The sequence below is a fragment of the Nelumbo nucifera genome, chromosome 8, assembly GCF_055504915.1.
Source record: "Nelumbo nucifera cultivar China Antique chromosome 8, China Antique-T2T, whole genome shotgun sequence".
NCBI lineage: Eukaryota > Viridiplantae > Streptophyta > Magnoliopsida > Proteales > Nelumbonaceae > Nelumbo > Nelumbo nucifera.
Window position 1 is genome coordinate 56,316,926 of NC_142656.1, and position 17,802 is coordinate 56,334,727.

The window sequence follows — 17,802 nt, forward strand, 5'->3', positions numbered from 1 at the left end:
ATTTTTCCTGCAGGTCTGACAGATTTTGGATTATAAAAGATTGCATTAGCTGATTACATAAGTTGATAGAGAGATGCTCAATTCAGTATAAATATGTTTTTGTTAGGGTAAATGGGCTACATTTATATGGGGGTAGCCTTCCCCATACCCTAGTGAAGGTGGGACTGGTCCCAAGTCTTTACTACAATCAGAAAGGTATCTGGAACCTTCGTAACTCAATGCAGATAATTGTCTTAACAATAACAAGTTGAATATAACATCTTGACTAGTGTCATAAGGAAATGGACAGAGGAATCGGAATCCAACATAGAAAAGTATAATCAACTAAAAGGTGTCCATAGCTATTGAATTTCAACATTATAAGACTAAAGAAGGTCTAAAAGATTATAATATTCCATAGGAAAATGATATCAATTGTGTACATTCACTGTTCATTTATTTCGAATAAGAAAGGAGAAAAAAATATCAAATGACAATGATTCCCATGTTTATCTGACATGGACATTTCGTCCATTTAGGAGAGTCCATAAAACAACACTGACTCTAACCAATAATAAGCATATGACAATTTCTTCTAAGGCTTGGAAGGAGTATAAATGCAAATTTGTAGAGTACAAATACATCCAAAATAATACAAAATACAAGGTTTTACACTCTTTAAATTTGCATTTGTGCTCCTTCCAAATTGAGCCTAAACAATTTTGTTAGAGAACATGTGTACATGAGACTCCATGATCTGCTGGAGTCTATCAGATGATGACCTACTGGAGTCCATCGAAAGATCTTATCTTATCTTGTTGAGTTGTGTGTTATCTTATCCATATAAGGCATTTAATGTAATCCAAACAACAAAGTGTTTCAGTGCAATTCAAACTCAATGTGTATAAATAAAAATTAGGACCGACACCTCAAGATGGTTCCTATTATCTTTTCAATCCTTGGTTATTTATCTTGGTATTAGAGCCACCACTCTCATGCCGTCAACCAATAGTTCTGCCCTTGCATCAAACCCGCCTAGATAATTGACAGCTCTAATAAACTGCCGCAACTTCTCATACTATGAAATTGACCAGCGGAAATTATCAGCTTTGGAAGGCTCAATTGCTTCCCATTCTCTATACCCACAAATTAATGGGTAACGTCGATAAGTCCATCCCAGCACCGTCTAGGAAGTTGTTGATCCCAATGATCGAATGAAGAGGGTAACAAATCCTACATATGAGAGTTGGTTTCAGTTAGATCAACTAGTTCTTAATTGGATTATATCGTCCTTAACAGAGAGCATTATGGTGAAGGGATGAGAGATTCATCATATGGATGGCTGAACCCTACAGGAAGGTTGGGCGAAATTTAAAAATTTTATCTCTCTCCCATCTAGGAATTACATTTCCTATTTTAGAAAACTACATTTTTAAGGATCAATCTTGAATCCAAAACCGGACCAGATCTGAAACCATTGGGAAGTGAGGGATATACCTAATACGAAGTAATAGTAACTCCCAGTGAAGGTGTTCACGCCCAAAGAGGAAACCAAAACCCGCTTCCACTGAAGATGACACAGTGCGTATTGAAGTAGGATCAGTAGGATGGCTCTACATCAAGAATCGAACAAGGGCTGGTGAGCACGATTTCAGATTGTTTCTTCTACCAAGAAGCAATATCAAGAAAAATTCTTGATCACTTCCACAAGTGGAGATCGAATTGGGTAGGGGCAGCAAGAACAGGGAAAAACTCTGAAAATTGTTGTTTGTTGTGTTAAAACTGAGGAATTCACCTCGTATTTATAGTCTTCTTTGGATCAGCCTCCTAATCTAATTAGGAGAGAGTTTTTGAATCCAAATCTGATATTTGGGTCTGGACTCTTAAATGGATAAGACATATCTTATCCTTTCAACTAATTCTAATCAGATTATAAATCAGATCTTGTCTCTTTTTAAATAACTAACTTAAGCCTAGTTTAAATTGGGCTTTAGGTCCATTAAGCTTATGTGTTCACTTGCTCCTTAACCTGCTGCCTAGATTGAATTGGACATGGATCATGTACTCGGAATCGTATTGAGCCATGAAGCTATTCTTGAGCAATATGGTATTAATAATACCACAGATACAACTTAACCATTAGCCAATGTAGCAAATTTCAAAGTTAAAGGGTAGGGATCTCAATAAAACTAAGATTATGCCCCAAAAAACAACAATTCTAGACATGGCCACGGGAAAAAAAGAGGTTCAATCTGGATGCCCGCTTTTACAAAAATGGTGGGTTGTGGACGTGGAAACTCTAATGTAATTTTTCAACTATGCAACAAACCCGATCACGTTGTAGCCAAGTGCATATGCAGATTTCATTATTCTTACAACAATGATGAGTATGATCCTTCAGCATTCTAAAGCGAGGTGTCATCTATTTTTTATCCCACATGGTACCCTGATACCGGCACCAATCACCACATGACTCTAGATGCTAATAGTATCCAAAATCGATCAAGTATGGTGGAAATGGTCAAGTAAGAGTTTGCAATGGGTCAAGTTTGCAAATCACTCATGTTGGAACTTCTTCACTATCTACCTCTCATTCTTAGTTTTATTTAGATGGCATGCTTTATGTTCTTGCCCTTACTAAGAACTTACTATCTCTTAGAAAATTCACAAAGGATAATGATCTATTTTTTGAGTTTCACCAGAATTATTTTCTCTTAAAGGATTACACGGGGAGAATATTACTACAAGGACCCAGTAGAGACGGCTTATATTGCTTTCTAAATATTACTTTAAACAAGTCTCCTATAGCTTGGACATCGATAGCTTGGACATCTAGCTCTTCAGGTGGTGAGGCAAGTCTCGTGGAAATATGGTTTACCTTACATTGGTTCGTTTAAGCATCAAGTAGTGTGTGAATCATGTCAGTTAGGAAAAAGTCACAAGTTATCATTATCCTTGTCTAGTTCAGAGTCTAAAAGTCGGTTTTTTTAGATGTTTGGGGACTGGCTCTAGTTGAGTCTCAAAATGGTTTCAAATATTATAGTGTTTGTTGACAATTTTAGTAGATTTTCTTGGCTTTTTCCATGCACAATAAATTAGATGTATTTGACATCTTTGTAAGTTTCAAAAGACATGTTGAAGTCTTGTTTGATGCAAAGATAAAAAATTTTCAATCTGATTGGGGAGGAGAGTATAGGAGACTTGAAAAACTATATAACGAATACGGTATTAATCATAGACTTGCTTTCCCTCATACCCATGAGCAAAATGACACTGTTGAAAGGAAGCACTAACACATCATAAAGTCCAAGTTGTCACTATTGGCCACCTCTTCTCTCCCCATTAGTTTTTGGGCTAATGGTGCTATCACATCAACTTTCTTGATTAACAAGCTTCCGAGTCCAGTGTTGGGTGGAAAATCACCGTATGAGAAGTTGTTTGGGGTACTCCCAGATTATAAAATGCTAAAGATTTTTCGGTGTGCTTGCTACTTGTTTCTTCAACCATACAATACCAACAAGTTCAATTATCGTTCCATGAAATGCATTTTTCTAGGGTGCAGTGATTGACATAAAGGTTATAGATGCTATCATCCTCCCTCAGGACGTGAATATTTTTGTAGACACGTTGTGTTTGATGAAACAAATTTTCCCAGTATTCCCAATCATAATCTGGTCTCTTCCTCCAATGTAGATAGTGGTGTCTTTATACAAGGTCTCTCACATATCCCAAGTCATGGACAAACAACTAATAATCTTACTATAGACACCATTGGTCCAACATCACCATCGTTGCAGAATTCTGGTGCAATACTCAACAACAATAATCATTGTTTGGGAAGCTCCAACACTAATGAGGGGATTCATGAAGCTGGCAGCACCACCTTTCAGCCTTCTGAGTACAGCAGCAACTCTCTTGAAAACCTTCATCACCTGAGCCCATCAGCGTCACTGAGACACCACCTCGATGCACATGACTTGTACAGGAGCTGTTAGATGCCACCAAACCAGCTCCACTACCAAGCCAAAACTGTTCACACCACATGGTGACTCGATCTATGGATAGTACATTACCCTCACGAGCCAGCACTGAAGTCAGGTACCCATTACCCAATACTCTCATTACTCAAGCATTCTAATTCTGTTGAGCCCACTACTTTCTTGGAAGCCTCTAAGCACCCTCATTGGCAAGAAACAATGACAAAAGAATATACTGCCCTGATGAAGAATAAGACATGGACCTTCGTCCCTAGAAAGCCCAATATGAATGTTATAGGAACAAAATGGGTCTATAAAATAAAGAGAAAGGTGGATGGGTCATTAGAATGGTACAAGGCTTGTTTAGTGGCCCAAGGTCTCTCAACTTCCAGGAGTAGATTACTGTGACACTTTCAGCTAGTTGCAAAACCAGTAACCATTTATACCTTGCTTGCACTTGTCATATCTCAACGATGGTGTGTTTATCAATTAGACTTTGATAATGCCTTTTTAAATGGGTACATTGAAGAAGAAATCTATGTTTGGCAGCCCAAGGGATTTGAACACCCACAATACCCTTCCCATGTCTACAAACTTGACAAAGCTTTGTATGGGCTTTGGCAAGCACCACGGGTCTGGTATGCTCACCTTACTTCTCATTTACTCACCATTGGGTTTCAAGGCTCCAAATCAAACCCATCTTTATTTGTTTACTCTAAGGGAAAGGTAAGAATTTACATGCTCATATATGTTGATTACATACTCATTATTGGAAATATGTCTCAAGCAGTGAACAAAATTATCTCCACTCGTGCTTCAATCTTTTCACTGAAGGATTTGGGACCAGCCGGTTACTTTATGGGCATGGAATTCGTTCAACAAAAAATTGGGCTGCTTTCGTCCCAAAGAAACTATGTTCTGAATCTATTACAAAGGGCCCACATGCTTCATGCCAAGCCCATTTCTTCTCCAATGGCTGTAGACTGCAAATTCTCAAAGGTAGATGTCACGTCTCTCACGGATCCCATTGAGTATCGGAGCATTGTAGGAACTCTACAATATGTGACCATTACTAGGCCCGACATAGCATTTTCAGTCAACCGAGTATGTCAAGTTCTTCATTCTCCGTCCACGGAACACTAGGCTGCAAGCACATTTTGTGCTATTTGAAAGGCACTATTGATCATGTGTTCTTCTTTGCCTCTACACTAGGCCCACTCTCCTTGTAAGCTTTTTCAGATGCTGACTGGGTTGGGTGTCAAGATGAGAAAAGGTCCACTGAAGGGTACTGAATCTGAGTTTTGAGCATGTGCGAACACAGCCACTGAAGTTCTATGTCTAAGGGCTCTACTTGATGATCTTGGAATCCAATTACCACAACCACCGGTAATTTGGTGTGACAAGATTGGTGCAACTTTTTTGAACTCCAATCTTATCTTTCATGCCAGAACACGACATGTAGATGTCGATTTTCATTTTCTAAGAGATCAGGTACTCAACAAGAGAATTCAAGTACAATTTATATCTTTTGGTGATCAAATAGCTGATGTTCTTACTAAACCATTAGGTGATTCACACTTTCAGAGGTCCAAGTTCAAGCTTCATGTTTTGGAAGACCATTTGTTTGAAGGAGGCATGTTAGTGAACATGTGTACGTGAGACTCAATGATCTGTTGGAGTCTATCAAATGATGATCTACTGGAGTCCATCAAAAGATTTTCTCTTATCTTGTTGAGTTGTGTGTTATCTTATCCATGTAAGTCATTTGTAATCCAAACAACAAAGAGTTTCAGCGTAATTCAAACTCAATGTGTATAAATAAAAATCTGGACCAACACTTCAAGCTATCGGTTCCTATTATCTTTTCAATCCTTGGTTATTTATCTAATTTATATCATATGAATGAACATAAGGTGGCTATTATGTGAGTTTAGAACATTAAGATTCTCTACCAATGCTTTGTGGTAAAAAAAAATTCAGAAGTTGAATGGTTCTGATGATTGTAATAATTCGACTTCTTACATGCTCCCAGATAGACAAAAGCAATATGTATGTATACAGATTAAACAAAGTAAAAAAAAAAAAAAAAAACTGGTTGTCAGTCTCATCAATCAGTTCAAATTCAATTTTTTTCCTAAGAAATCTGTTACAGAAGTCATCAATTGATGAATCCCATTCTCCTACATGTGTAGGTATGCATTTTATGGCCACTTTAAGGCAGATTATAATCAACCAGGAAACCTTTTTTCTTTAATTGTAAATGAGATCAAAGTTGATTGCTTACATGTGAAGGACATTAGGTGGAAGCTGATATGGTATGCTATCCTTGAGGTTGTTGTTGCTCAAATCACTGTACTACGACAAAAAAAAAAAAGACCACTTGCTTTAGTTGAAATCCTTTCAGCAGAAAAATTACAGTCATAAGCATGCTTATTTAGAAAAGTTAGGTCTCACAAGTAGGTAAGTGATGTCAAACTTGAGAGTTTGTAGCCTAATGATCCAGTCAATCCAAGACCAGATAACTTTCTGCACAAATTAACAGATAAAAGGTTCAGTAACAATGATATTGAGAAGTAATATTACAGCTTAGTATACTCTTTAAGTAAAGATCACTACATTTCTTTCACATGTGAGCCTGAGCACTTGATTCCTTTCCAGGAGTCGCCACAAGGATCACCTCCACTAGATTTCCAATTAGTCAGCTTTGACGGAGAATTTAAGCTAGTATACATTACATGTAAAGCAGAGACTGAAAAGAAAACAACCAAGGAACATCAGTATCCTGACTTACGGGAAAAGAACAGGCAAACATAAGTGCCCATGACTTATTTCTAAGAGAGAACATAGATATTCTAAATAAATTAAATATTATTAAGGGTTGCTCTTTTTTCGAATTTTGAGAGAGGGGAAGTTGGTCAATGGGATTTTGATTTTCATTGACCAAGAAACCCATGTTCTTGTTTTAGATTTATGTGGGGATCAGAGAGGGTTTTTTTTCTCGATATCATTTACTTGAGTAAGTGATGATATTCATCTCCTAAGTGGGTAAATAACTTTCCCACCTATGGGGAAAGTTGCCAATACTTGAATGGGACAAAAATGCCCCTTTTAATAATTGATTTTTATGGCTAAAATGGCCATTGCCTTATTTAAATGCGAAATAAAAGAATATGGGTAAATGAACTTACCCGGATAAGTCATTCCTGTGAAACACTTACCCGGGTAAGTGTATTTACCTAGATAAATAACTTACCGAAAAGTGAACAAGGCCTAAGACTATTTTTAACATGTATAGAGGCATCCGTGATAATCAATTAGAGAAATCCTGTATCAAGGGGAGGGTCAAATGGGAGTATGGGATTAAACAACCACATGGTGAATACTAGTCATGCCCATAAAGGATCCAAAGGACATGAAGTATGTCATTCACTTCCAATGAGATTGAAAAAAAAAATCCACACATGGTGATTGAACCATATATGCCACTCATAGAAAAAATCGAGCTTTTTGTTTTGTGACTTAAATTTTTATTATAGTTGGTTTAGTATTTAGAAAAGGGATTGTTGCAATGGTAAAATCTAGCGCCATGTAGAAAATGATATATATATATAATTGAATGGTCGATGTCAGCATATCTCTTCTTTTGGGAGAAGCTATTTATCTATTTTCTCCATTTTTTGCAATTTTCCTATTTTCATTAGTTTTAAAATTATAAAAAAAATAATCATTTCTTATCTTGATTAGATTAATAAATCTGCACCCTATTACAGAGAGAGACCTTTGGGCTTTTCAAGGCCTCTTATTTTAATGCAAGCTATTATTACATTTAAAAAAGACATTTAAGGGGGGGGAGAGAGAGAGAGAGATGGAGTAATAATAATAATTTTTGTATTTTAAAATTTACAATATTAATAATAATTAAAAGATTTCTAATAATTAATAGCATTTTTATTAATTAACAGTATTAACCATATCTTTTAAAAATAATGTATTTATTCATTAATAGTATTTTTAATTAATTATCAGTATTTATTCAAAATAGTATTAAATAATGTATTTTTTTAATTAATATAATGTATTTATTAAATAATTAAAGTATTTCATTAATTAAAATAATTAACCATACTTTTAATTAATAATGTATTTTTAATAATTTAGTATTATTAAATAATCAAAAGTATTTATTAAAATACTAAATTTATTAATTAACAATATTTTTAAATAATATAGTAATTTTTTATAATTACAATATTATTTATTAAAAATAATGTATTTTTATTAACATTATTTTTAATAATTAAAATATTAATAATTAACCATATTTACAATATTTTCATTAATTGCAGTATTTATTAATTAATAGTGTTTATTAAAATACTGTATTTTACAGTATTAATATTAATTCATTAATTAACATTTTTTAAAACTATTAATTATATTTCAAATTTCAAGTAGTATAATTAAATTTTTAAGCAGACATTGAAAGTAATCATATTTAAATATAATTTAAGATATAAAAAGCAAAAAATTACACAAACCCGGTTGGGCCATCCACCAAACCTGGTTCAACCATGTGAAACCTGATTTATAGCCCTTCTAATATAACACATGGTGTTAACCTTAAATATGGAATCTGATCAATTTGACAATACAGATGATAACAGTGTAGCAAGGATGAAGTGCATACTGCATTAGCCTCTAAATATAGTTTTGTTGGCAATTATGAGTAGGAAAGCTATTTGAAATTCCAGTATCCTGTCAAATATGAGCAGTACTAAAAAAGCTGTAAAGAGACTGGGCCGAATGGGTCCTAGTATCTTCTCTTGTAATATCTTTTCTTTTTCTTGTTAGCTAATGGGCCTCTCTTAGAGGGCTTGTTATTTCTTTTTTGTTTGATCTCTTTATCTTACTACCTAGCTGGCCGCCTACTTAAGGGCATACTTGTAATTACTTTAACATAATTCTTAATAAAAAGGATAAGATAAGAAAGGGAAGAATAACTTGAACATTTCTTCTTCTTCCTCCTCTTTTCGCCATCTTCTTCTCTTGTACTGCTGCTCTTACTTTTTTCTTCCTTTTTCTCTCTAATTTTCAAATTTATACCTAATGTTTTAGGACTGATTTACATCTTGGTATCAGAGCAGGCCTCTTTCTTACTTTTTTCTTCTTCCTCTTTTCCCATACACCCTTTGATTAAGAGAGTGTGAAAGATAAGTTCTCTATAGCTCAGAGGATCTCTGGCCTACTTGGTAGAGGGTTTGGAGAGTTTAAATCTGGCTGGATATTGCCAAGAAGTGGTGCTATCCTGTTGCTGCCCATAACCCTAGCCGACTAGAGATTTTTGAAGGGACAGGTAAAGGTGAAGCTTTGGGTGTGGCGCTCTGTGCTTGGGAGGTGTCTTTTGACTCCTAAAGGAGGGTGGTTCAGATTTGGAAGAGATTGGGAAGCTCTGGTAGGAGCGGCTACATCTTCTCTCTTCCTCCCCAACAGTTGGACGGAGTAAAATCCTAGTTTTCAAGCATCTGGGTTTTGGTTTGACTTCAAATAAGTTTATATAGACCAAATTTCTAGTTCTTTGATTTTTGTTTGATTAATGGAGCCATATGGAAGTGAGTTCAAGCAAGTGCCGATTTTTGGCCTTGTCTCGGTAGATTATGTTTTGACTGGTGTGACCACAATCAAGCTAGATGAGACAAATTATCTTGCTTGGCACAGTCTATAAGAATTTGTCTATAGTAGAGGAAAACTCGGGTATCTCACAGGTAGTAAAGTGAAACCCGAAGAGACATACCCTGAATTTGAGAAATAGATGCAAGAGAACTATACTGTCATTGGATGGTTGGTCAACTCTATGCAACCTCATATAAGTCAGCATTATCTCTGGATGTCTTCGGCTAAGGAGATATGGGACAGTGTTATTGATACCTATTCATAGAAGTAGAATGTAGCCAAAGTCTACAAGTTGAAAAGTGACATGAAGAACCTAAGACAAGGGGAGAAGACTGTAGCAATCTACTACTCTATACTGAAATCCCTATGGCAAGAAATTGATGTTATGGAGACAGTTGTATGGGAGAGTAAGAATGGTGCTGAAATGTATAGGAAGTTGGTGGAGAGAAATATGGTGTTTGAATTTCTCACTGAACTCAACCCTAAGTCTGACATCATTAGGCAAAATATCTTGGCCAAAGATGAGGTTAATCTTTCCCAAGCATACGCTATGATAAGCAGTAAGGAGAGTAGGTGACAGATTCAGTTGTACAGTCCACCTACAGAATACTTTGCGCATGCTGGAATAAAGCCAAAGGGTCCTACTAAGAAAAAGGAGCAGATATGTGAATATTGCACGAAACTGAGGCATACAAAGGACACTTGCTAGAAGTTTCATCTTGAGCTTCTTCCTAATAGGTTCAAGAATAACAATAGCTCTAAGAAGGGCAGTCAGGTAGGAAAGCCTAAGATAGCTAATTTTGCTACAGTACTTGAAGGAGGAAATAAGGAGAGTGAAGAAAAATCAACCATTGAGCAGTTGGCAGCAATGAAGGCATATTTTGAAAAGTATGGAAGGCTCCTAAATCACTTGGAAGCTACCGTTTCTTCATCTCACTCTTCCAGCAACACATCATCTTCATCTGCATTTGCTCACTCAAGTATTTGTGCTTCATTTTGAGGTAATCATAAAATTCATTGGATTATTGATTCTGGTGCATCAGACCATATGACTAGCCTGTCTAATCTTTTCTGCTCATACCACCTTCTCTCTAGTAAAGAGAAAATATCCCTTACTAATGGGTCTCTTGCTCCCATCTCTGGTAAAGGGGAAATAAAGACCTCTAACACCCTCTATTTATCCTCTGTCCTTTACGTCCCTTAACTTAATACAAACATTTTATCTGTTAGCAGCTTAACTAAATCCATGAATTGTAGCATAACCTTTTTTCCCACTCATTGTATTTTTTAGGACCTGCAATTTCAGAGGATGATTGGGAATAACCATGAGGCGAACGCAATATACTTGTTGGACACACCGGATAGAGCTTTTGGACCACCTCATGGAGTTGCCTTAAAGTCGGTTTTTTTAGAGTCTATTGACAAAGTCTTGTTATGTCACTTTCGGTTTGGTCATTTGTCTTTTTGTGCTTTGAGTAATTTGTTTCCAGATATGTCTAAGGGAGTGTCTTTATCGAATCTTCATTGTGAGTCATGTGAACTAGCAAAGCATTGTAGACATTCTTATTTAGTAAGCAATAAAAAATCTTTTTCTCCTTTTCATATTGTTCACTCTAACGTGTGGGGGCCATATCATTTGCTAACTATGGGGGGTTACAGGTACTTTATCCTTCTTATTGATGACTACTCTCGTTACACTTGGATTTATCTCATTAAATCCAGGGATGAAATACCAACTATTGTGCAAAAACTTCATGAACTCATCATTACCCAATTTAATACTCGGATCAAAATATTCCGTTCTGATAATGCTAAGGAATATTTTGAGAAAACCCTCTCCGCCTATCTTGAAACTTTTGGGGTTATTCTTCAAAGTTCTTGTTCCTACACTCCAAAACAGAACGGAGTGGCAGAAAGGAAGAACAGACATGTGGTTGAAGTTGCCAGTCTTGTTTACATCCCATGTTCCTATAAAATTTTGGGAAGATGTTGTTCTTACTACTACCTTTTCTATCAATCGTATGCCCTCCCGGGTTCTTAACTTCAAAACCCCCTTTAGCCTTCTCTTCTCAGATGAGGATATTTTTTCTCTTCCTCTCCGTGTTTTTGGGTGCACTTGCTATGTGCATGTTCATAGCCATCAAAGGCACAAATTTGAACCTAAGGCTCGTAAATGTGTTTTTCTAGAATATGCTTCCACACAGAAGGGATATTGCTGTTTTGGTCCAATTAGTGGCACCCGCTTTATATCTTGGGATGTCACATTTGCTGAGTTGACTCATTTCTTTAGTATTTCTCCTGAGGGGGAGAAATCTGAAGAGCCCTTTGCTATGTCTCCAACTGTTCCTCTTCTCATTTCTCTTGAGTTCTCTCATGAGGTGTCTACTTCTCCCACTAGACCTACCTCCGATATTCCTGTTCCACCTCATTCTCCTATAATTCCTCCTCTTCCTGTTCTCCAAAGGTGATACTAGAGGCACAGATTCAAACATGGGTAGGTTGTTTCCAATCCTACAGAAGAGCCTCTTGCACCTTCCATCATTATTGAGGTAACAGGTCAGCCTTCTTCTGACCCATCTACATCTTTTCCAGACCTTGACCTTCCTATTGCTCTCCGCAAGGGCAAGCAAAAGTGTATAACCCATTGTATCTCCAAACACCTGTCTTACAACCTTCTCTCTCATTCCTACTACTCTTTTCTTGCTTCTGTTTCTTTCCATGTGATACCCAGGTCCGTACCGGAATCCTTATCTAAACCTGAATGGAGGGATGCTATGATGACTGAACTGGATGCTTTGCATAAGAACCATACCTGGGATATTGTAGACTTGCCTGAAGGGAAGGAACCAGTGAGTTGTAAATGGGTGTTTACCATTAAATATTACTCTGCTGGATCTATTAAGAGGTTCAAGGCTAGGCTGGTTGCTAAAAGCTACCCTCAAATGTATGGTATTGACCATCTTGAGACATTTGCTCCTGTAGCTAAGATGACCTTAGTACGGGTTTTGTTATCTCTAGTCATTACTTTTGATTGGCCCTACACCAGTTTGATGTTAAAAATTCCTTTTTGAATGGAGACCTACATGAAAAGGTCTATATGCCTTTTCCTCTAGGGGTGTGTGGGAAAGAAATGCAAGGTAAGGTATATAAACTGCAGAAATCTATTTATGGTATCAAACAGTCTCCTCGGGCTTGGTTTGAGAGGTTTAGGGCTGCTCTTGTCTCCTTTGGTTACACACAAACTCAATCTGATCATACCCTGTTCTTAAAGAGAAAATGGCTCTTTGGTGACCTTAATAGTTTATGTTGATGATATTGTGGTCATGGGTAATGACACTTAAGAGGTCAGCAAACTAAAAAGATTTCTTAACTCTGAATTTGATATCAAGGATTTGAGAGATCTTCGGTATTTTTTGGGCATTGAAGTTGCTAGATCTAAGGATGGTATCTTCATCTCTCAGCATAAATATGTCTTTGACCTCCTTGCTAAGACTAGTAAATTTGGAGCTAAACCAATCTCCATTCCTATTCATCCCAATCATAAGTTTTTTGCTATAGATAGTGACCTTTTATCTGATAAGGGGGTGTTTTAGAGACTGTTTGGGAAGTTGTTATATCTTTGCATGACTCGGCCAGACATTTCCTATGCAGTAAGTGTTATTAGTCAATTTATGCATTCTCCCAGAGATACTCATTTAACTGTTGTAGAAAGGGTTCTGTGTTACTTGAAAGGTACTCCAGGAAAAGGTATTCTATTTGCCAAATATGGACACATGAAACTGGAAGCTTTCACTAATGCTGATTGGGCAAGATGTATTGATGATAGGAGATCCACCTCAGGTTATTGTGCTTTGGTCACTGGGAACATTGTATCATGGAAGACTAAGAAATAGTCTGTTATTGCTAGATCCTCAGCTGAAGCAGAATATAGGGCAATGGCACATGGTGTGTCAGAATTACTGTGGCTACGATCCCTTTTAGAAGAATTGGGGGTTGACTACGAGAAGCCAATGATGCTCTACTGTGACAACCAAGTAACTATCAATATTGCACATAATCTTGTTCAACATTATAGAACTAAGCACATTGAGGTTGATAGACATTTTATAAGGGAAAGAGTTTCCTCAGGAGAAATTTGTTTGTCATTTATCACATCAGACGAAAACTGGCTGATATCTTGACCAAAGGAGTTCCAAGAGGGAAATGACACTATATAAGCAAGCTGGGCATGATTGACATTTATGCTCAGTTTGAGGGATTGGGCCGAGTGGGTCCTAGTATCTTCTCTTATAATATCTTTTTTTTTCTTGTTAGCTAATGGGCCTCTCTTAATGGGCCTGTTATTTCTTTTTTGTTTGATCTCTTTATGTTACTGCCTAGCTGGCCTCCCACTTAAGGGCATATTTGTACTTACTTTAACATTAATTCTTAATAAAAAGGATTAGAGAAGAAAGGGAAGAATAATTCGAAACTTTCTTCTTCCTCCTTCTCTTTTCGCCATCTTCTTCTCTTGTACTGCTATTCTTACTTTCTTCTTCATTTTTCTCTCTAATTTTCAAATTTACACCTAATTTATGAGGACTGATTTACATCTAAAGCATTACATCACTTAAAGAAGGCTCAAAGAATGTCTTTATACGCTTCAACATTTTTTAGCCATCCTTGGCCACAATAGTGAAGATACACTTTAGCTTAGGAATCAAATCCTGAACATGTGAAGTTACTGTTGAACATAAAAAAGAAAAAAAAGAAAAAGAAAACTTGAATCCAGCCATTATAGGAATGGATTTGATATTAAAATTCCAATTAAGGTAATTGATTTTTGCAGGGAAGCTGATAAATAGAGAATTAATTAATATTGAGTCTTGCTAAATTTATATTGCTTCCAAGTGTCTATATTGAGGTTGCAAGTGCAATATTTCCATAATTGAAGTGCCATCAAGCTAGTAGAGACAGGTTTGCGAAAGTGCTTTGGTCTCATATTTATACCTAGTTTAGTGTTATCATGCATGTAACAAGCTATTGTAAGAACATTGTTTATCAGCCTCCCTTGTCTATCATTTTAATTAACTGGAATAGTCACTAGAAGGTTTTGAAAAATTGTCTAGAATGAAATTTCAGATGATCTATAGAAGCTTGGAACTTTTTCACTTCATCAGATTATGTTGCTATAATCCTGAATGCGAATTTATGAAACAACTGCTTTAGAGTTGCTTCACGAATGTTATTGTGAAACAGGTTACTATATATGTTTATCCATGTTAGCTGTTATGTTTAGAGTTAATGAAGATGAGGACATCTAATTTCATAATCCTGTTGATAGGAGAAGTGACGAGAATATTGATGACTCTTATTCAACATTCAAGCACTCCTGTTGTTGCATTTTAGCAAGAGTTATAGATGAACGCCAAGCCCTATTGGAACAGGATAGACCTTGGAAACCACTTGATGTATTGTTCTTCATTGATAGTGTATTTTACTGATTCTCACGGATTTTAGGGTCTGTTTGGTTTGTAGTCAGAATCGGAATCGGAATGGTCCATTCCCATAATCTGTTAGGTTTGAATAGGAATGGAGTTGGAAATGGGAGTTGGTAGGAATGGGATTTCCTTCCCAAGGGAAGGGCAAGAAATGAGCATTCCCTCAAATGGGAGAATGCCATTCCAATAGAAATGGGAATGGGATTCCGATTCCGCTCAACCAAATAGTTGAAACCAGAATAGCCCATTCCCACGAGCCAAATGGGGCCTTATAACTTGTAGGGAACTTGGTTATCACTTAATACATGGTGGAAATTGGAAAAGAATCTATTCTCTACTTGCTAGCTAATTCAAATTTTGAAGTACATACAGGAAAAATAAATCTATGACAGATGATGTCTACTTAGGTAAACCGGTTTCTTATCATCTTTATAGGAGCTGACCAGAGATAAGCTTATGGTGTCATGGAAAATGATAGGGGTACGAAGATTAATTATAGTCCTAGACCCACCATTACACCCTTAGTTTCATAAGGAGTATGGTATTACTTTTTTTATTATTATCATTAGTAATTATCCTTGTTCCTTGTGGTCTTTTAGGCTGTAAACCAGATAGGGCTCAACAGACCCAATCATGCTGGACAAAAGTGGCACCACCACCTTGGCTCTGCTCAACCATACCTCGTTTCCTCTTCATTTTTGGGATGATGTTGTTCATTGTGCTGTGTTTTTAATCAATTGCCTTCCCTCTCCCATCTTGGAGGTCTTTCTCCCCTTGAGAAATATTTGGATGCCCTCCTGATAATACCATGCTTCAGACCTTTTGGTGCACTTGCTACCCACTGTTACGGCCCTATAATCATAAAAAATTTGAATACAGATCTGATAATTTTGTGTTTATTGGCTACAGCACTATGCATAAAGGTTATCAGCGTTATCTCCCTTCTACAGGTCGGGTTATCATCTCACGCCAGTGCTATTTGATGAGAATCAATTCCCATTTGTTGATGAATCCTCTATTGCAAAGTCAACATCCACGCCCAGTGCTGTACCTATATTTCAGTTCCATCAGTAGTTCCTGGGCCTATTTCCTCTTCAGATCAGCCCACAGACCAGCATACTACAAATGTAAATGATGCATCTCAAACCCAGCCCATTGACAACCCACCTGCAGCTTCAGCTACATGGGTTGCAGCTATAATTCTCAATCCACTGTACCAGTGCTATCTCCTATTCACCACTCTATGAATGCAGCTCCAACCACTGAGTCAGCCTATTTCCTCTTCTTCATTCCAAGCTCATCTCTTGGAATGCTAAGAAGCAACAGGCTATTGCTTGTTCAAGTACAGAGGCAGAGCTTAGAGCACTTGCCACTGTTGTCACTGAAGTTGTTTGGATGCAGCATCTCTTAAAAGAGCTTCGTCCTCAACCTAGCATGTGGAAATGGACTTCCACTTTGTTTGGGACCTAGTACAACAGCGTGCTGTTTCAGTTCACTATCTTCCTACTGAAGCTCAGGTTGGAAATATAATTATGAAGAGTTTACCTCATCTCAGATTCAGTACTCCTTGTGACAAGCTGCACTTGTGTACCAGTGTTCTACTTGAGGGGGCATGCAAACAAGATAAGACTCACGATCACTCAAGATAAAGCTCAACAGTCCCAATCAGGCTGAACACCTCAGATTCATTGTAACTGACTCTGTTTTGAGTCCGGCTCTGTTTCGAGTCCTATTCTTATCTCATTACTGTTGTATTCAAACCCATTATAAATATAAGTGACACATGGATCTCTCAACACACTATTGGCCCCTTTCTTCAACTCTCTGTTCTGTTTTCCTTTTCACTCGCAATCCCCAACAGAAGTAAAGTCTAGGGTTCATTTTTTTTAAAGGAGTGCATAGTACAAACTGTGAGATCTGGGTGAGAAAAGTTGTACTAGAAATGGGTAAATTCTGTTTCGATAGAAAAATGAAATTTCTGCGTATTCATTTAGAAAATACTTAGCAGAGAATTCCAGACATTTGTTAGTACAAATTATCAGATAGTAAAATTCTCTCAACGCGACATGTGAATCCATCACAAATTCAGTCCATTTGGCAGCATTTACAGAACATAATGCAGAAACAAAGAAAAGCACAGTAGTTCAGAATTGTCATAAGACATCAACTCCAAACATGAATTGATGCTAACAGGAAAATAAAAAATGAAGTCCATTATCCATAATTCCATACCATCTGAAGCATCTGTTTTAGCATCCACCGAGATCAGTATCCGGAAAACAACAGTCCAGAACCCTACAGAAATCCAGATCATCTTCCAGAGAAAACAATCCATAGAACTAGCGCGTGTTCTTCATCAAAAACCAAAGGTTCAGAGTGTTTGAACAACAAGGGCTTGATTTGGCCATGAATTCAAAGAAATGGCGAACCCCTCCAATGATCGAAAAAGACGGGATTTCTTTTGTTCCCATTTGGCAAATCGACATCAAATTTAGCGGGATCACAGCTAAAGTTGGAGGAGCTTAAAAGCAACATTGAGTCAAAGCGATATATTCGCCCCAAGTGACGCAGAGCCTCTGAATTCTTTTTCTTTGTGACTTGTCGTTCCTTGTAGTATAAATTACAATGCCATGCAACGCAAAACACAGAAAACATAAAGGCGTGACATGTCGGATCTCATAACCGGTTCGCATTAG

The 17,802-nt window shown here is 37.0% G+C and overlaps 1 protein-coding gene across 2 annotated transcripts in view; it reads right to left on the reverse strand.

Annotated features, from left to right (window-relative positions):
- LOC104589223 (protein STRUBBELIG-RECEPTOR FAMILY 5-like) overlaps positions 1–17,570 on the reverse strand; it is a 50,365-nt gene extending 32,795 nt beyond the window's left edge. Inside the window, exons 1-4 of one of the 2 annotated variants that reach the window (XM_019196298.2) lie at positions 17,339–17,570; positions 6,573–6,705; positions 6,411–6,482; positions 6,241–6,306 (exon numbers count right to left, since the gene is read on the reverse strand). In XM_019196298.2, the coding sequence (XP_019051843.2) occupies positions 6,241–6,306; positions 6,411–6,482; positions 6,573–6,705; positions 17,339–17,441 (374 nt within the window). In that variant the 5' untranslated portion in view covers positions 17,442–17,570. Of the gene's footprint in view, positions 1–6,240; positions 6,312–6,410; positions 6,483–6,572; positions 6,706–17,338 lie in introns of those variants that run through there. The other variant, XM_088893294.1, reaches the window with a different exon arrangement.
- Positions 17,571–17,802: the final 232 nt, after the last annotated feature.